The sequence below is a fragment of the Bipolaris sorokiniana genome (genome assembly GCF_000338995.1).
Source record: "Bipolaris sorokiniana ND90Pr unplaced genomic scaffold COCSAscaffold_4, whole genome shotgun sequence".
NCBI lineage: Eukaryota > Fungi > Ascomycota > Dothideomycetes > Pleosporales > Pleosporaceae > Bipolaris > Bipolaris sorokiniana.
Genome location: NW_006911898.1, coordinates 951,222 through 967,955, shown reverse-complemented (window position 1 = coordinate 967,955; position 16,734 = coordinate 951,222). Strand labels below are relative to the sequence as shown.

At 46.4% G+C, this 16,734-nt stretch overlaps 9 protein-coding genes across 9 annotated transcripts in view; 6 read left to right on the top strand and 3 right to left on the bottom strand.

Moving 5' to 3' along the window:
* The first annotated feature begins 412 nt into the window (after positions 1–412).
* On the top strand, positions 413–1,696 carry COCSADRAFT_353610 (uncharacterized protein). Its single transcript, XM_007699708.1, has one exon. It carries the CDS (start codon positions 458–460, stop codon positions 1,682–1,684), a length of 1,227 nt encoding a protein of 408 aa, XP_007697898.1. The 5' UTR covers positions 413–457; the 3' UTR covers positions 1,685–1,696.
* Positions 1,697–2,284: 588 nt separating this feature from the next.
* COCSADRAFT_34949 (uncharacterized protein) lies at positions 2,285–3,406 on the bottom strand. Its single transcript, XM_007699349.1, has one exon. The coding sequence runs from the start codon at positions 3,261–3,263 to the stop codon at positions 2,583–2,585; it is 681 nt and encodes a 226-aa protein (XP_007697539.1). The 5' UTR covers positions 3,264–3,406; the 3' UTR covers positions 2,285–2,582.
* A 916-nt stretch (positions 3,407–4,322) lies between these two features.
* Positions 4,323–4,496, top strand: COCSADRAFT_84863 (uncharacterized protein; the record flags this gene model as incomplete). The annotated part of the gene is made up of 1 exon (XM_007699707.1): positions 4,323–4,496. A coding segment is annotated over one exon (174 nt), but the record flags the coding sequence as incomplete, so codon positions are not given.
* Positions 4,497–5,308: 812 nt separating this feature from the next.
* On the top strand, positions 5,309–9,121 carry COCSADRAFT_34948 (uncharacterized protein). Its single transcript, XM_007699348.1, has 5 exons — positions 5,309–5,504; positions 5,549–5,996; positions 6,059–6,187; positions 6,233–6,458; positions 6,510–9,121. The coding sequence occupies exons 1-5, from the start codon at positions 5,371–5,373 to the stop codon at positions 8,759–8,761; spliced, it is 3,189 nt and encodes a 1,062-aa protein (XP_007697538.1). The 5' UTR covers positions 5,309–5,370; the 3' UTR covers positions 8,762–9,121.
* Positions 9,122–10,309: 1,188 nt separating this feature from the next.
* COCSADRAFT_188760 (uncharacterized protein) lies at positions 10,310–11,181 on the bottom strand (the record flags this gene model as incomplete). The annotated part of the gene is made up of 2 exons (XM_007699706.1): positions 10,310–10,804; positions 11,018–11,181. The coding sequence occupies 2 exons, from the start codon at positions 11,179–11,181 to the stop codon at positions 10,312–10,314; spliced, it is 657 nt and encodes a 218-aa protein (XP_007697896.1).
* Positions 11,182–12,043: 862 nt separating this feature from the next.
* COCSADRAFT_34946 (uncharacterized protein) lies at positions 12,044–12,850 on the top strand. The gene is made up of 2 exons (XM_007699347.1): positions 12,044–12,232; positions 12,275–12,850. Exons 1-2 carry the CDS (start codon positions 12,077–12,079, stop codon positions 12,617–12,619), a joined length of 501 nt encoding a protein of 166 aa, XP_007697537.1. The 5' UTR covers positions 12,044–12,076; the 3' UTR covers positions 12,620–12,850.
* Positions 12,851–13,910: 1,060 nt separating this feature from the next.
* On the top strand, positions 13,911–14,519 carry COCSADRAFT_84362 (uncharacterized protein; the record flags this gene model as incomplete). Its single annotated transcript, XM_007699705.1, has 2 exons — positions 13,911–14,148; positions 14,203–14,519. 2 exons carry the CDS (start codon positions 13,911–13,913, stop codon positions 14,517–14,519), a joined length of 555 nt encoding a protein of 184 aa, XP_007697895.1.
* Positions 14,463–16,463, bottom strand: COCSADRAFT_169339 (uncharacterized protein; the record flags this gene model as incomplete). The annotated part of the gene is made up of 4 exons (XM_007699704.1): positions 14,463–14,512; positions 14,764–15,663; positions 15,720–16,217; positions 16,310–16,463. 4 exons carry the CDS (start codon positions 16,461–16,463, stop codon positions 14,463–14,465), a joined length of 1,602 nt encoding a protein of 533 aa, XP_007697894.1.
* COCSADRAFT_34945 (uncharacterized protein) overlaps positions 16,227–16,734 on the top strand; it is a gene marked incomplete at its 5' end in the record, with an annotated part of 1,786 nt that continues 1,278 nt past the window's right edge. Inside the window, one exon of the mRNA XM_007699346.1 lies at positions 16,227–16,541. Within this exon, the coding sequence (XP_007697536.1) occupies positions 16,227–16,541 (315 nt within the window). The remainder of the gene's footprint in view (positions 16,542–16,734) is intronic.

Sequence of the window (16,734 nt, the reverse complement as noted above, 5' to 3'; positions counted from 1 at the left end):
AAACGCTGTTGTAATGCCTTCTAGCTCTCCATTATAGACTAGCTGCTGCTCGCCTATATTACTTGTCGCTGCGTATATTTCTTCTTGGTTTAGGTTATAAGCCACTACGCCTACTCCTATCCCATCTCCGTCTTTAGTTTTAGATGCGTCTGAGTAGATTACTATAGAGTTATCCTCTATTGTTTGGATATAATCTTTGTGCGCGATTGCCTCTTCTTCTTTAGATTTCTTTGATATAGAGATAGTGTAGTTGAGAGAATCCCATGGTCTGAACCGATATGGGATGATCTCTTCTGTCTCTTGGGTAGATGGGATGGAGCTCGTGATGGCGCGTAGTTGTCTTGTCTTATTTGGCTGTTTTGATTGTTGAAGGGTTGTTTTTTGTAGTCTTAAGACCAAGCTATAGGAGGCCCGTGAATTACCGATTTTCCATTCACTACATCATATATGGACATATATGATGTCGAAATTTTACGAAAGACGTCATAGCCCCCAGAAAGACGAGAAGTATACCAACTATGCTATGGCATATTTCCGGAAAGAGCTTGAGGAGAGTAACCAGTACCTTGTGACTCCTCAAGAGCGCGAGAATATGGTAGCTCTAGCATACCGAGCAAACCCAGGGGACCAGAACACTCGTCTCGTTCAGCTCAAAAGTCAAAAATGCTCCTGTCTTGCTTTCCAGGATCACAAAATTCCTTGTAGACATGCGATTGCCGTATGTCGGTTCTTTAATACTAAACCCGAGAAGTATATTGCCAAGTTCTACGAGATATCTGAGTACCGTGAGCAGTATAAATACTCTCTGTTACCGGTTTTACTGGACGATCTCGAACCTGATGGAGTTACAAAGCCACCTCCTTATGCTCCCTCGCGAGGTCGTCCGGTCCAGAAAAGGATGAAGCGAAGGACCCGGGAGACAGAGGCCCGGAGACTTGGAAATCTAGCATCACCAAACTGTCGGAAGGAGCAACAGGATGAGGCTCGAAACCGATATCAATCAGGCGCAACATATTTCCAACAACACCCGGATGCTTCAAATCGTCCTATCCAGATTACACCTATCCAGCGCTGTCCCGAACAGATTATATCTAATCAAGAGGCATCATCTCAACTTACTGATCAAACCGTGTCTACCCTATCTTTCATTTCCCAACCTCTAGACTTAAGAGAGCACGATACCTTGTGGCAACGGATCAGAGCTATACAAGCATCCCTCAAAGAAATCGAGGCAATAAGAGAGCGCCACCAGACTCAGCGAATTGGAGCTGCTAGGCAAGCAGTGAACGAGAACCGAAACAACGAAGACGGTCAACCTGATATGGCACAGGCATCTACAGCGGAAGCAGAACATTCAACCTTGCGGCCCACATCTCCTAAACCGCCAGTCTTCCAGCCAATTGTAGATCAGCAGCTACGGCTAGACGATGAACAGCAAAGTAGCAGCGGCTCTCAAGTAGATCTAGCCGCTTTACAAGTCACTTATATGGATTCTACTATTACGAACGATACTTTTACAATCGCGACATCTAGCTCTATTCCACATATCACCCATAATGTCACATCAAGTCCACCTAGTAGAGATAAAAGACCTATGGCGAGTGGAGAGAGTAGTGTCCAAAGCGAAGAGCCTCCAGCCCTATCAACGCGATCAAGAAAAAGAGCTCGAATAGGCCAATTGTGAGACTATAGAAAGATTTAGATCTACTATAAATTACAATTTTCAACCCCTCTCTTTATATAAAACTACTACTGTCTTTGTCTACTATCCAAGAGCATGTAGGGCAGCGTTTCTCAGGCTTATCGTAGTAGTGTTCGTCGATAAGGTAGTTCTGTTGAGTCTAAACAGTCTGTTGTGAGGTTAAAGACCGATAATAGATTATCAGAGAAGCAGTTCTTAGGTTCGGTTATGTTTGGAGTTTTGGGGAGAGGTTGCATAAGCCCTATACCCATCCCTTAGGGGCGTTAGATTCGCTATTTTTAAACCCCTTATAGGCGGCTAAGTGCCCGTTAGCTGAGACTTTAAACGGTGGCATTTCGGATAGAAACAGTGGCATGTGGGATATTTTACAAGCTAACGTCACGTGTGTGGTAGTGTATTTGAAACGGTGGTAGATGGGAAATTATTACGCCAAGCAGTGGTGTGGCGGAAATTTGCCGCTTAGTTTTGCATTAGCGTTAGTACGCACCGTTCCGCGTTAGCATTAGCACGTACCGTTCCGCACTGGCGCTACCATGCACCGTTCCGCGCTTAACGTAACACATTCTTGTGTAATTAAACAACGTCTACTTAAAGCTAGCAGATAAGAGTCTAGAGACAAAACAGGGCGTAAGGAGTGACAGGAGGCAAAAGAAGAATAGAGGGTTATGCAGAAAAAAAGCGTGATGCCAGCAGTCAGATCAAGCAGTACAATATCTCTAACATGATGTGATGTAAACAAAGGAATACTTAAGTGCCACTTTGCGCTGATGATGTTTGAATTTCGCCAACGCGTAAGATGGACTAACAAAACCACTGGGCATCCTTATATATCTAGGGAGAATCACAAAAAACCCTCATCATGTTGACCGCCAGGATTGATTCAACTACGAAGTACCACTATCCACCCAAGCCCTTCCATCAAATCCTTTGCGAAAGCAGTTGGTATCCCATGGAAATCAAGAAACCGGACAATGATCTTGTGTAATGAGGGGATAGTTCTCAATTGTTTATCGATGAACGGTAGCGCATTTTGAAGAAAGTCGTCTGACTCCCTAAAGAATCCAGAATTTTTGTAGTGCACAACAGTTTCTAGGGTCGATAGCTGAGCGCATTTGTCGCGATATAGTCTTAAGGTCTGTGTGCTGTCGGTGGTGAGCTTAATCATTCCTGTTTTGCCACCCAAGCGTTCTGCGACCGTAAAATTGACGCATAGATAAGATAATGAGGCTGAATTCGCGGGACCAATGCAAGCTAAAAACGATTTCAGGAGCTCGGCTTGAATTGGCGTGATTTCTACGAGATGAAATTGATTCATCCCATAGAGTACTGCGCTGGATTCCGTGTGTATCTGTCGATTGGTACGTAGCAAAGCAAGCCATCGAAAAGGTCTGTCGGGCGCAAAGCTCTCTATAGGGGAGTTCGGCTCTTGGAAGATATAAATCGGACTTCGTAAGATTAGGAGTCTCTTGTAGATATTCTCGCGCGCCTTCTTTGGTAAATCGAAGAAGTTGGCCGTAGTTGTGCGTGTTGGAGATGGGTTTTCGTTCTGGCAGGAACCCATGACGACTCGTGGACTATGGGACAAGGATCGCTCTAGTGTAAAGAAAGCCTCGCCGACTGTCGCAACCTAGGTAAACATCACAGAAGATTTCGAGTTGTCGTTGATTAGAAAAAGCAGGTAATTGATACTTCGACAACTTTGAGGGGCTGACATTTGCCAAGGCTGCCAACTTTCAAATTTTAAGATCGGACGATGATCCGACCGGCTACGGCGCTCACCAACTACCGAGATGACGTGTTCTACTAACGTCACTCTTTGTGTGCCGAGAAGTTCTGTGTGCCGAGAGTGACCAACGAGAACGCAAAGACGATAGGTTTTCCGACGCACTGCTATGTCTTATTGGTTGTTCTCGGCCCACAGAGTTTCGCGTCACGCGAGGGGGAACGTTATCAGTAAGTGGCCCACGTCTAAAAGTGGCCCACTCCACCAATCTATTGCGACTCTGTCTGCGCTGATGACTATGTAACGCAATAATAGCAGCCTCAGCAGACTTCTCATTAAGGTAGGCTTCTACTAGCATTGCGTATGCTCCAAGAGAAATGTGTTCCTAGCGAGCGTCAATTTACCTTGTTTTTTAATGCTCTACGGATACTCCGACGCCGCCTCCACGGTACGCAGCCACGATCAGGGACAGCATATGTTAATCACTAGCTATCGTATTTCGAAAAGCAGTCCTTTGCATCAAAAGAATGCGCGGGAATAGATCAGTTGCCATTGAGTTTTTCGCTCTATCAGCGCTATCCAGATCTTCTCAAACCAAAACTAGCCCCTGCGACAGATCGTAATGGTCGTAGAGCCGACATGAAAATAAAATATAGTTCTACTCCATGCTTCTGCGTAGGAATTTAGCTCAATTTAGTATTACTCCGGGAGTCCGAGACCATAGCTTATTGAAGCGATACGGATTTGTCCACTCTATGTACTTTTAATTAGTGAAAAATTAGAGAGTTTATCGACCGCGCTGTCAGTTAGAAAGAGAGGAGAAAGATCTCGCAGTTTGATCGGACGGTCGTAAGGCCATCCACCCGCTGGAAGCTTGCCCAGCGCAAAGACCAGAAGCTAAAAGAAGCTCTACTCTATGAGCAAAAGATTGAGAATCGAACGCAACTGGGAATAATGCAGCAGCCCGGTGACTTTCATAATGGAGCCAGTTTCTGGTCACCACGGAAGATTCGAGAAACTCGCGAGCTCTATAAGAAGAAGCAGCGTGATCAAGAGCGATTACAACACTAGAACGCTACCATAATAAAGAATTAAGATGAGGTAGAGCTCAAAAAGGAGCAAGATTACGATGCACAGCGTCGCGCTCGGGTGGAGGCAAAGTTGCTGAGAGAGGATCGGAGGGCAATTGCAGCCGCTGAGCGAGCGGCTCACAAATCTGCAAAATGACTTCAAGAAATTCTTGAAGCTTCTAGAAGAGATAAGAAGAACAGTTTTGAAGTTCGCGCAAAGCTTTCGAAAAGAAACAACCGCCAATGATCCGTAGTAGTGGTGGTAAGTCATTAGATCACTTAAGTAGCCCACCACCTGTGCGAACGTGGCGCGGCCGCGATATCAAGCTATTAGCCAGAACATAACAAGTGGACTATCTGCATGGTCTACTAAGGAATCTTTTGATAAACGTTTTTGTGTGGTGCTTTACAGCCTCAGCTTTTTGGTGGTGACAGTGTTCGGTGGTGCTGCGCTTTGTCGTCCGGGCACTTCGCCGCTCGGCACAATACTTATCTGCAGCCCCGGATGTCGCGACTCAAGCCGAGCAGGATATAATTAAATAATCAATCCACCTAAGAGCGATATGATTCTAACTCTATAGATCTTGTAGTTATTGAATAGGACCTTCTTTAGACACTGCGACTGCAATCCAAATCCTTAGCTTTGCGGTTCTATTGGGGAGCCAAAATTGGCGTGTCTGTGCACTCGTAAATGTTAAGCGCCGACAATGACTAGCACTTGCCTGATAACGTTAAGACTCAATAATGTGCGGGGTACCTCCCTGGCGGTTAATATGGCCTTTTGCCCTCGCAGATGCCTTTTACCCTCCTGCTGCCCACATACGGTCCGTTCCGTTAGGGCGATAAGAGACCCAACTTCTCAAGACTCTGCTTCCATGGCGTCCTCTACATCTTCTCGAAGCAGGAGCTTTAGGCATGGTCTTTCAGAGAAGTTACATCGTTTTCGTCGGAAACTCCACCATCCCGATAATGGCCAAACACCATCGCTGCAGAACCTCGATATATCTCAGTCAGTTCCACATATTATCTAGTGTATTTAGCTAAGCAAGCAAGGAATTCCCACTTACAAGCGAACGGAGTGTTGATGAACTCGACTGTAGCTGGTTCTGATAGTGTCCAGGCCCGAACAAGTCAAATCTGTCTCCATTCGGATCACCTCGCGCAATCTCTCAATCCATCAAACCTCGAACACGACACTCGGTGTACAATCCCATCATCTGATCTTTGGAGTGAAGCATATCGTGAGGCTGTAGAAAGTCTTGGAAAGAACATTGATATGGCCATTCTCGCGAGCAGCAGTGCTGCCCAGCTATTTGCAGAACTTGAAGGCATTGATAAAGAAAAAACTCAACAATCAGCTTTCCTGCGCGGTGTGGCCTATCTACGCTCTATACAGGTGCCGCTCGAAAGATTCAAGCTGGCATTAGACCTAGCGTCTCCTCTTAGTAATTTGGATCCGACAGCGTCAACAGTCATTGGTGTTGCTAGGAGTGTGACAGCAGTACGTATGACATTGGATTTTGGCATTCACGAAACGATTGTAATTAACCTGATTGGACATAGATTGCAATAACCTTAGCAACTGCAGATTTGGAATTTGCAAAGCAAATTGGTGAGATGTTGGAGCAAATTTCCTATATTGATGATTGCGACACGCTTGGACAGCGAGTGAATAAGACTGACATTCATGAGGTAACTCCTCTCACAAATTTTCGACGGCTCCCTAACACTCTATAGGCACTTGTTCATGTTTACCAAAAGCTCCTGGAATTTTACAGGGTTGCCTACGATATACTCATGCAGAGAGGAAGGAAGTTGGCGATAAAGATGGTTTTGGAGACTGATCGTCTGCCGAACATTATCCAAGACTTCTTAGTACGTGCTGAAGTCCTTCGAAAACTTATCGAGAAATCTACGTGGGAGATTGTTGAGGATATCAAGTCTATGCTTTATGATCGTGAGAGTAAGTTGGTGCTGATCGATGCACGATAGATACACGCTGATGCAATTTCAGTTGCCAGGTGGCTAGACAGCAGCCGATTGAATCAGCAGGTCCGATACCACAACCATTTGAAAGAGCTTCGAAGCGATGAGGCTTGCAGGTTCCTACTCGAGCATCCTAACTTCATCGAATGGTGTGAAGCCTCCGAATCTCAACAACTAGTAGTTCTTGGTGAAATGGGTTGCGGCAAAACGGTTGCCATGACATTCGTTGTGGATGAGTTGAATCAAAAGAATGCATACCAGATACCTAGGCCGAAAGTGTGCTACTACTACTGCCGAGACGACGGAAGTGGACAAGTCGTCAACATCTTATCAGGACTGATTCTCGCGCTTCTTGAACAGCTACCTGGCCTAAAGAAGACATTTTACGAATGGTACAAAGAAAATCAAACTTCCGGAACCCTTGAGCCGGCAACAAGTGCCAGCAAGCTAGGAGAATTTTTGGAATTGGTTCTGGCGACATTCGATCGTATGCTCTTCATTATCATCGATGGACTTGATGAGTGCGACAGAATCTCAAGAAGAACACTTTTGCGAGTACTAGAAGACTTGCTGAAGGAAACCCCACAGCTTAAGATTCTCTTATCTTCACGACCTGAAGAGGAAATTATGGCGCAGCTCGGAAAAACGACTAAAATCTCTATGGAGTCCAGCATTTACAGAGATACTGTCATCGTCCGGCATACAGTGCAGGAGCAATTGCCCTATTTGTCAGAGTCTGTCAGGGAACTTGTTGTCGAAAGTTTGTCTCGTTCCGCACAAGGAAGTGCCATTTGGACGAAAATGACTATTGAACTCATTGAAGTACGCAAGATCAACGCGCTCGCACCAATGCGACTGTTCCTGGGCAATATGTCTTTGCCAGGCCACCTTTCAGAGCTTTATACGACCTTACTCTCACGAAACTCGTCAAATGATACCGAAAATCGAGAGCTCGCAGCTTTAGCTTTGAAGCTTCTCGCAGCTGCATGTAGGCCTCTCAGTATCCAAGAGCTTACTTGGGCTGTGGCGTTGGCTGTTGCCCACCACGACATCAACACTGTCACTGCTCTCGCAGAATCTGTAGACCACCAGAGAGTGATGAGCCTGATATATCCATTCATCACTCGAGTGGATTTTGCAGATCTCAGAAAGCGTCAGGTCCGACTTGTTCATCAGTCGGTGAAGGAATTCATAATACGAGACTGGTCACATCTCAAAGAATTCGATACATCGACAACGCCTGATGCTCCTCGAACTGAGCGTTTAGAAGTGTTCATGTTGGAAATATGCATAAAATATCTTCTGTTGCAAGAAATTGGCACTATCCCACTCTTCTCTGATGAGCAAATCGCAATCAACGAGCTCCCTCAAGAAGTTGACCTATTTGAGGACCGAAAATCTTTCGAGTACGATGTTAATTGTACATGGGAAGTGTGGGAAGAAGACATGATACGCTATGACCCGACTGAGCGGGGCTTTGGTGAATTCTTCGTTTACGCATCCAGCTACTGGCTCAAACATTTTGGCGCTATCGGACACGAACCTTTTCCATATTTGGGAAAGATACACAGATTGTGTCAAGTGGGCTCGATGCGACTGCATAACTGGATCAATCAGAATTGTCGCCCAGGCTGCGCGATTAAGGCCAGATTCGATTTTGACAGTCGTTTGCACGATCCTCTTAGCATTGCTTCACTTTACGGCTCGGATTCAATCCTCCACTACATGCTCGAGAATTCAGATTTTGATGCAGACAATTACCTTCCTTTAACAGCCTTAAATGCTGCCGATCAAATATTGCAGTGGGGTGATCTATCAAGGCTTAGAATGCTCTTCTTCAATGGCAAGATCTGTCATCAGCTTCAGGATCTTCAGTTCTTCCAACTCATTATTAAGAGATGGTTCCAATCTAGATCTCGCCATGAGAATTGGGAAGAAGCTTTTGATCTTGTAGATAGTGTGCTGGACACACTTGTAGATGGGCAGTGGGGTAACGAGCTTCTTTGCGTAGCGGCCCGGGCTGGCTGTTTACCAATGATTCAGCGGTTGTTGAACCGAGCAAAACAGATGGAAGTGCTGAAAACTGAATTGTGGCGTAACTCACGGCCAATCAGTGAAGCTATACTGGGAAACCATGTCGTTGCACTGGAATATTTGCTCGATGGGATGTGCTTAGAATTAGACATTCCAAGCCCAAATTCCGAACGTGAAAATCTGTTGGGTATAGCATCTGCCCACAGTAACCCAGCAATTTTGCGTCTTTTGGCGCCCCGCCTGTAGATTTTCATACAATAGGCTGATAGTCATGGCAATGCGGTTCTCACGCAGAATATTACGAGTGAATTGGACTCCTACGGCCGGCATGAGGCTGCAAAGTCACTCCTGTGGTATATCTGTAATGATTCGACTGTTCACATTACGGAAAAACAATAGGATTCTTCAAATATATGTGTGCAGCTCGGGAATAATTGGATGTTCTTTAACTTAGGAGTTGTGCGAGTGCAAGTAGATTCAATCTCAATTATAGCTAGCGGCGATGTAGAACTAACTGGTAGCGATTGTGTACGGAGCACGTTTTTGAAAGAAACAAAATTAAGTAACCCAAATTGGCGCTTGAGCAGACACAATCTTGATATTGGGGCGTTTGATCTATTGAAGTCCGCATATCATAGACATGTTAGGAAGCTGTACCGTACTACTAGAGGCGCCAGCACAGTCGGCAACCAGCACTTCATATCTCTCTATGCTTGCGCGAGTGAGCAGGCGTTCATTGCTTAGAACATCTGGGCCGCCTTGTTCAAGACAGGCCTTTGTCTACATATTCAATCTACCTAGAGTAACTAACTAATTAGTTACTTAGGGATATACAGAAGCCACCAGCGGAACTGCGCCTTCTGACAAATTACATACTCTGGAGGGGTGTTTTCCAAGAGTGAGATACTCCAGACACTAATACGATTAGATCCTTTTGCTGCGCTGTATAGCCAAATCACCGACTGCACGCAGGCGCTGGATTTAGGACGGAAGCACTGGAAGCAAACCATGGTGAAGAAGTAAAACTCAAGCGCACACTTCATCGAAAAAAATTAAAAAGACAGTTTCTATATATATTCAATCGTCGTTATCTGCTTTCATGGTGCTAAATACCAGCAGAGGGAGGTTTACGCACATTAGTGAGACACTCCATGAGCGTCAAACGCGTGCCTCTTGAAGTCCATCATGTCGAACAGAATGACGGAGCAACTAGGATGGCGGCATTGAAACTTTGACTGAAGTTCAGGGAGTCGGAAATGGTTCTCCACATGCTTCTTCAGGACATCCTTTCGTGGAACATGGTGCATCCTCCGCTTATACGAGAACTCTTCGTTCCCTATACAGATAAGACATACTGGGTAAGGGAGAGTTGTTGGGTATAACTGCCGAGGCCGAGCGTGCAAGATGTTCCCGCACGGAGGTATGTCAAGCTCTTCTTCCGCAATTTCACCATCCTGAGTTAACGAGTTCTTTTCAAAACCATCGGTGCTCTTCTTTCGTTTACTTATTGAAGATAATTCATCGACTTTGGATACGAGAAAATCCTCCCTCTTTCGCTTAGGCGCTTTTAGCTGCCGAGTCTCTTGTTTGTGGCATAATCTAGCCAAGGTACGCAGAAATCTTACCCGCGCTTCGACGTTCTGAATCGGCTTGAAGAGCATGCTAGTGATAACGGCTCGCTCCCGGAGTTCAGTCGATGGCTGGCAGCGTCAGGACTTCGGTTGCGGCCTTCCCATTAAGTTGTCTGGCTATCTCAATTGTATCGATAGAGTCATGGAACTCGCGTATGGCCGACACTAATCGTTCTCTGTACAATCTTTGATATGTACTACTAATCTTTCGCTTTGTGTTCTCGTAATTCTCATAAAGCTCCGTCCCTTGACCTCTCGAGATCGGATAAAAGCCTTGGTCATGGAGTTGTCTTTTGTACATCTCTCGCTCTTTACGAAGGAGCGCAAGTGCAGAATCGTTCCGTAATTTTTCCTGTTGCTCGTCATCCAGCTCCGTGGGTGCTTTGCTGGTCCATCTGCCCTCAATTTATCGATGTCCTTTAGTATCTCTTCAGCTTCAGAATCCAGATCCTCGTTTAGCTCCTGCTGCATGGTGAAACAATCATCTTTGCCGGTACTCAGCTCGATATCAATATCCGTGTCCGCCTCTGTATTAAGGTCTGAGTACGTATCGGAGGACAAGTTTATGTCTGACTGCCCTTCATAGCACGAGCCGGCAGCTGAAGATAGGTTGGATCGATGTAATGAGTACCGATTTCGCATTAGAGCGGTGTTCTGGCTGTCAATAGAAGTGATTAGCTCTCCTCGAATAGTTTACTTCCTGAAGGATAGTATTGCGGTAGGCCGCGAGTGACTGGATGAAGGCTAGGGAGACGAAGTAGAAGAGGTGATGGTGGAAGAGATAGTGAGCATGCCATCACTTTAAGTAGGCACCAGTCTATAGGTAGGTTGTAGGCACAGGACCATTCTTAGGTTTCACGGAAGCACTAACGGTAATTGCAGCCTTCTTCTCCCTAACAGTAGCACATAGCTAGGGTACTGTGGTAAGGTAGGGGTTGGCTTAGCGTAGTAAGTAAGCATGGGTTTAGTTAAAGCGGCAATAGGATAGGTATTAAGCGAGGTGGAAACGCCTCTAAAAGCAGCGGCTAAAGACATCCTAAAATGGATGTATTTCCACTGTTACATAGATATAAGTAGATATATATCAAATATACGATCGTACCAGTACTCCACCAAAAAATCTCGTGATAATAACGTTTTGGTGGTGGTCAAAAGCTTCATTTTTCGGTGGGCTCGCTTTTTGGTGGGGTGTTGCATTGGCTGAAGTGTTGCATTGGGTGCGCACGGACAGTATGGACTTATAGTTGTTCCGTTTCCGAATCAGCGCTTTAATACGAGATACGTATCATCACAAGATAACTAGTTAGTTAACTAACGTGTTCCACCAGTAAGCTGGACACACCAGTAAGCTGGACACCCCACCTAACCTGACCCAACGCTTGACACAACCACCACCATGCCGCGACAACAAAGTGCTCAATCAACTTCTCGTGAAAGCAGAATAAGTCTTGCTATAGCATCCTATCATAATAATAAAAAACAGCCTATCCGTGCGCTTGCGAAAGCGTATGACGTACCAAAGTCAACTCTGTATACGCGCATCCATGGTACTCAGCCACAATCAGATACTCCGTCTATCAGGCGTAAGCTATCATCTATCGAGGAGCACTCTCTTGTTCAGTGGATCCTAGAGCTAGATCGGCGTGGCTTTCCGCCCCATATCATCGACGTGCGACGGATGGCAGACACTCTACTCGCTGCGCGTGGTCAAGATCCCCCTCCACAACCTGTAGGCAAGAACTGGGTATCGCGCTTTATTCAGAGCCAGCCAGAGCTTCAGACAAAGTGGACTAGAAGATTAAGTAGCCAGCGCGCCCACTGCGAGGATCCTACTGTGATTACAGCCTGGTTCAAGCTAGTAGAGGAGACGCGCCAGACGTACGGCATTCTCGACCAAGACATCTATAACTTTGACGAGACTGGGTTCGCTATGGGCGTCGCTGGGACGTCAAAAGTAGTCACAAGCTCTGAAAGAGTTGGTCGGGCAGTCGTCGTACAGCCAGGTAATCGCGAGTGGGTGACAGTTATCGAGTGCGTTAATGCGTCTGGCTGGTCTTTACCACCGTTTGTGATTCTGTCTGGTAAAGTCCACTAGAACAGCTGGTATCGCGACCTCCCCCTTAACTAGACTATCGGCGTCTCAGATAACGGCTGGACGACAGACGAGCTTAGTATAGAGTGGGTAAAGCATTTCAACCAGTATACAGCCGCTCGTACGGCTGGAGTCTATCGTCTTCTTATCCTGGACGGCCACAGTAGCCATGCTACGCCAGAGTTCGACCAGTACTGCGCTAAGAACAAGATTGTCACTCTCTGCATGCCACCTCATACCTCTCATCTTCTCCAGCCGCTTGATGTAAGCTGCTTCTCACCGCTAAAGCGCGCGTACGGGCGTGAGATTGAGGAGCTCGCTCGCCAAGGCGTTAACCATATTGACAAGATAGACTTCCTTACAGTCTATGCACGGATCTAGCCGACAGTATTTACTTAACAGAACATCCAAGCTGGCTTTCGGGCGACTGGGCTTCTCCCTTCTTATCTAGATCGTGTCCTATCGTCGCTTACTGTCGTTAGGACACCATCTCTACCACAGACAACTATAGATAACAACGCTACGATACAGGTAGAAACACCGCATACAGTAGCCCAGCTTCAGCAGTAGGCAAAGCTTCTTTAAGAACGACTCCATCGGGAATCATAAAGCCTAACAAGCCGGCTTTTACGCCAGGTTATTAAAGGCTGTTAAATAGCGATGCAGTCAGCAACTATACTCGCTGAAGAAAATAAGAAACTACGTGCAGCTAATTAGCGTCAAAAACAAAAGCAAGATAGACGGCGTCAATATATTGCTTCTGGTGGAGTGCTCCAGGCTTAGCAGGCTTAGCAGCTTACTGCAGAGATAGAAAGGGTGGTCACGGAGGTTGAGCAGGGTGAGAGCAGTCAGCGACGACAGCGCGCGCCGCCGACGTGTACTAAGTGCCATATTCAAGGGCATACTCGGACTACCTGTAAAACTAGATATTGAATCGTATTTCTTAATCTTATCTTATTTTATTGCGTTGTTGTGAATCAATTGCACAGAAAGTGGCGTTAGGTTGGGTGGGGTGTCCAGCTTACTGGTGTGTCCAGCTTACTGGTGGAACACGTTATCGTTTATGAGCTTATCAATCGTCAATCTCACCTCACTTGCGCCTTTATGTCACCATCTTCATGTTCATTTAATAAGAGTATTCTCTAGGCGCCCGAGCTGAACATGTTCTAGTCAGTTCAGTTAGAACGTTTAGTGCAGCCGCCTTACTAGCTGCATTACCCCTAACGTTGCGAGTACCTACACAGTTCCGAAGAGGCGCTGTTCCCCCACCAACGTAAGCCGCTGTGCCGCTCCCCACGTTGTAAAATTGCTTCGCTTACTTCTCTAGCACGCATGCCGACGCTCGCGGAAGCAAGACGGAGGCGAGCTCAGTCAAAAAAGGACAAAGCCAGAAATCGTATTCAGCGCGATCGTAACCTCAGTCCATTATACACATCCATCATACGAAACGTTGAGGTCCTAGCACCTGCTCAAAACGACAAGGAGATTAAAGCAGTTATGCCAGTACGTTTTCTCTTACCACTCAGATAAATTCCTTGTGCTTTATGGATACCGACCTGATACTAGATATAGCCTACAACAGATCTCCCGAATGTAAACTTTGTCAGCAAGTATGTGCTGAACGAGGCCTATTAACTGTCGCGCCGCAAGATAGACTGATTTATTGGGCAGAATGTTCAATAAGCAAGATTACTCAGATGTCACTATCTTTATCCATGGAACTAAACTTTACGCGCATCGCTTTGTGATTTGTGTTCAAAGTCGCTATTTTGCGAAAGCATTTCAAGACAAGGTGTTCGCGGAGGGTTGCGAAGGCGAGATTAGATTTGATGAAGGCAGTGCCATGGCTCATTGGAGAGTCTTTGAGTATCTATATACCGGCGACTATACAGACGATCTTAAAATTGAGGGTCTGCAAGGTAAGCATCTCCTCGTAGACCTGTAATTCTGGCCTGCTAACCTAGGGTCAGACGATTCAGCCATGCTGAAAGACCCCAGAGTGTACGCTTTGGCTGACATGTTCTTCCTGAAAGATCTAAAAGTGCTTGCTCTGACCAAAATGAAGCACCGACTAAAGGTTGGCTGGCAAAGCAAGAGCTTCCCGATCTGTGTCGAAGAAATCTATGCCATTACTAGAAGCTCCTGCTCCATGCGCTTAGCCGTCGCTCAGATCGCAGCTGAACACGGCAAAGACTTACAAAAAGAAGAAGCGTTCTTGGGCCTCTTACATAAAGGCGGGGATTTTGTAGTTGATTTCTATAAAGCACTTCGGATCTGGTAATTATCCAGAAAGGGTTGCTATTATTGCGACAGTTTCAGCTCCGATCAAAGTTCGATTTGAACTCCTCCGTTCTCATCCGAATCGCTAACAAGCTCTTCCAGAGGTGGCTGGCAGATTTTCAATATATTCTCTGAGGCAACGTTATCAGAAGCGCCCCTCAGGACATTAGTTCCGCCCTCAGTCGTTCTCATGATCAGAAATGCTCCCCCAGATCCCGAAACGTACGGGCTTTCAGAGCGCCTACAAGACACGGTTCTGTCGGCTGCTAAGCCCGGAGCATCGTCTATCCCTCTTACCACCTGCTCGCTTTGCTCGCTTGGAGCAGACCACGTGATGTTGGTAAGGGAGTCTGGATGCCAAGTCCTAGGCGCCGTCTTTTCACGGAGTTGATGCAATGCTTCTTTTCGAATCTCTTGATTCATAGCATTCAGAATGTCCCGTTGGTGGTTTGGACTAATGATGCCCGCTGTTGCGTTAAAATCAGGCGGCCGCCAATTTAGGTAGATTTTATTGTGAGAGACCGGCTCCACCACGTGTCCTGGATAGTGCCGAAAGTAGAGAAGGCAGCAGAAACATGCAGGCTTGCTGCATGCGATGAATGGGTCATCGCATGCAAAATGCATCCCATGTATATAGAAATGTTCCAGCACTTGAATCTCAGCATGAACACAAGAGCCCTGGTTAGGCCTAACGTAATTATCCATATACCGGCTGAATAGCTGGTATCGGTCGTCCATATATGCAAGCGCCTCTTGATATAGATGTAGCTCGGGAGAATTGGCGGGTAGCATACGGACGAGTATCTTATCAAGTGTGGTCATCTCGTCTGGCGGAGGAATCGCGGATTTGACTGGGATAGGAACGCTGCAGACTTCAAAATCGTGAAGTAGGTAAAAGAGTCTAGGTGCACATGCCACTAATGTATCAGCCGCTCGAAAATGGTAACCTAACCGCCCAATGTAATGTCGAATCATGCCGAAAGCCACATGTATCGCGTCTCTGTTGCTTCCATAAGTGGGCTCTGCACTAAGTCGAGCGAGGGCACGCATGAAGTTCGATTTACGGCTTGCATGTGCAGAGCAGCACAGGTCTAAAAGACTACTCGGATACTCCCAACTCTGCAGCCATTCGAGGAGGCCGGGTTCTGTGAAGAAATCCTTACATCATCGACCACAATAATCGCATTAGAGTTGAACTTACCGACTTCCTGCCCTATCTTGGCAAGATACAAAGTGCATTTTCGAAGAAGGGGTTTGAGAAGATTTCTGTATTTCTTAATCCTTAGGGTCGAAAAAGCAATACACTGCGATGCCAGCTCCGTAGCAGGTTGCGAAGCTTTTGAAGCAGCCGATATATGGATGATTTGTGCTAAGATTGAGCGAACAAACTCAATGGTCTTCGCTTTCGAGCCTGTATTGGACGCGACCCAGAATATGTGCTTTTGCGGTGTGGACTGCAACCCAATTGCTGTCACAGTCTCACCACCTTTGTCATAGTCGCACATATATGCCAAGTCATTCAGAAACATTCTTCTTATATCGAGGAGCGGAAGATGTGCAATGTCCTTCTGTGAAGGCGTCGCGGCGCGCACATGGTCTCCCCTCGTACGCCCAAGTGTATATAGCAGGACGAGAGGCTCGTAGAATCGACTGAGCAGACGTTCTTGCGGAATGATGCGTGGACGATTGGGCGATTGATCTGGAAGAACATCAAAGGGCGCGAGGTCACTTTCCCTCACATGTCTGTAGAGGTAGTTGCAGACATCCTCCAGTGGCTCAGTACAACTTTACCATTCGCAAATGTGGCTATTGCGGCAAACTCTGTGAGCGCCTGGATATCTTTGAAGACCACTACATTGCTACTGGGCATTGTTTCTGTTCGGAATGCGACCTCCCCTTCGAAAGCCAGAGCGCTTGGAAAAATCACTGCGAGGTAGAGCTCCATGCTTCCGAGTATCGTTGTTGCAACTGTGACATCTCTTTCAAAGATATCCACGCCTTGAACGCGCACATGGCGAGACTTGTGCATCGGAACCCTCTCCAGCAACAGCCCCACGGCAATGCAAGAAAGGCGGAAAAAGTCACCACAGCAAGTGCGGGTGATCGGACATGCAAGAAATGACAGCGAACCTTTCCGTCTCTTCAGTCTTTTCAACAACATTGTGAGTCGATCAAGCACAAGCCACTTAGTGCTCTAAGCTGTCCCATAGGGAAAG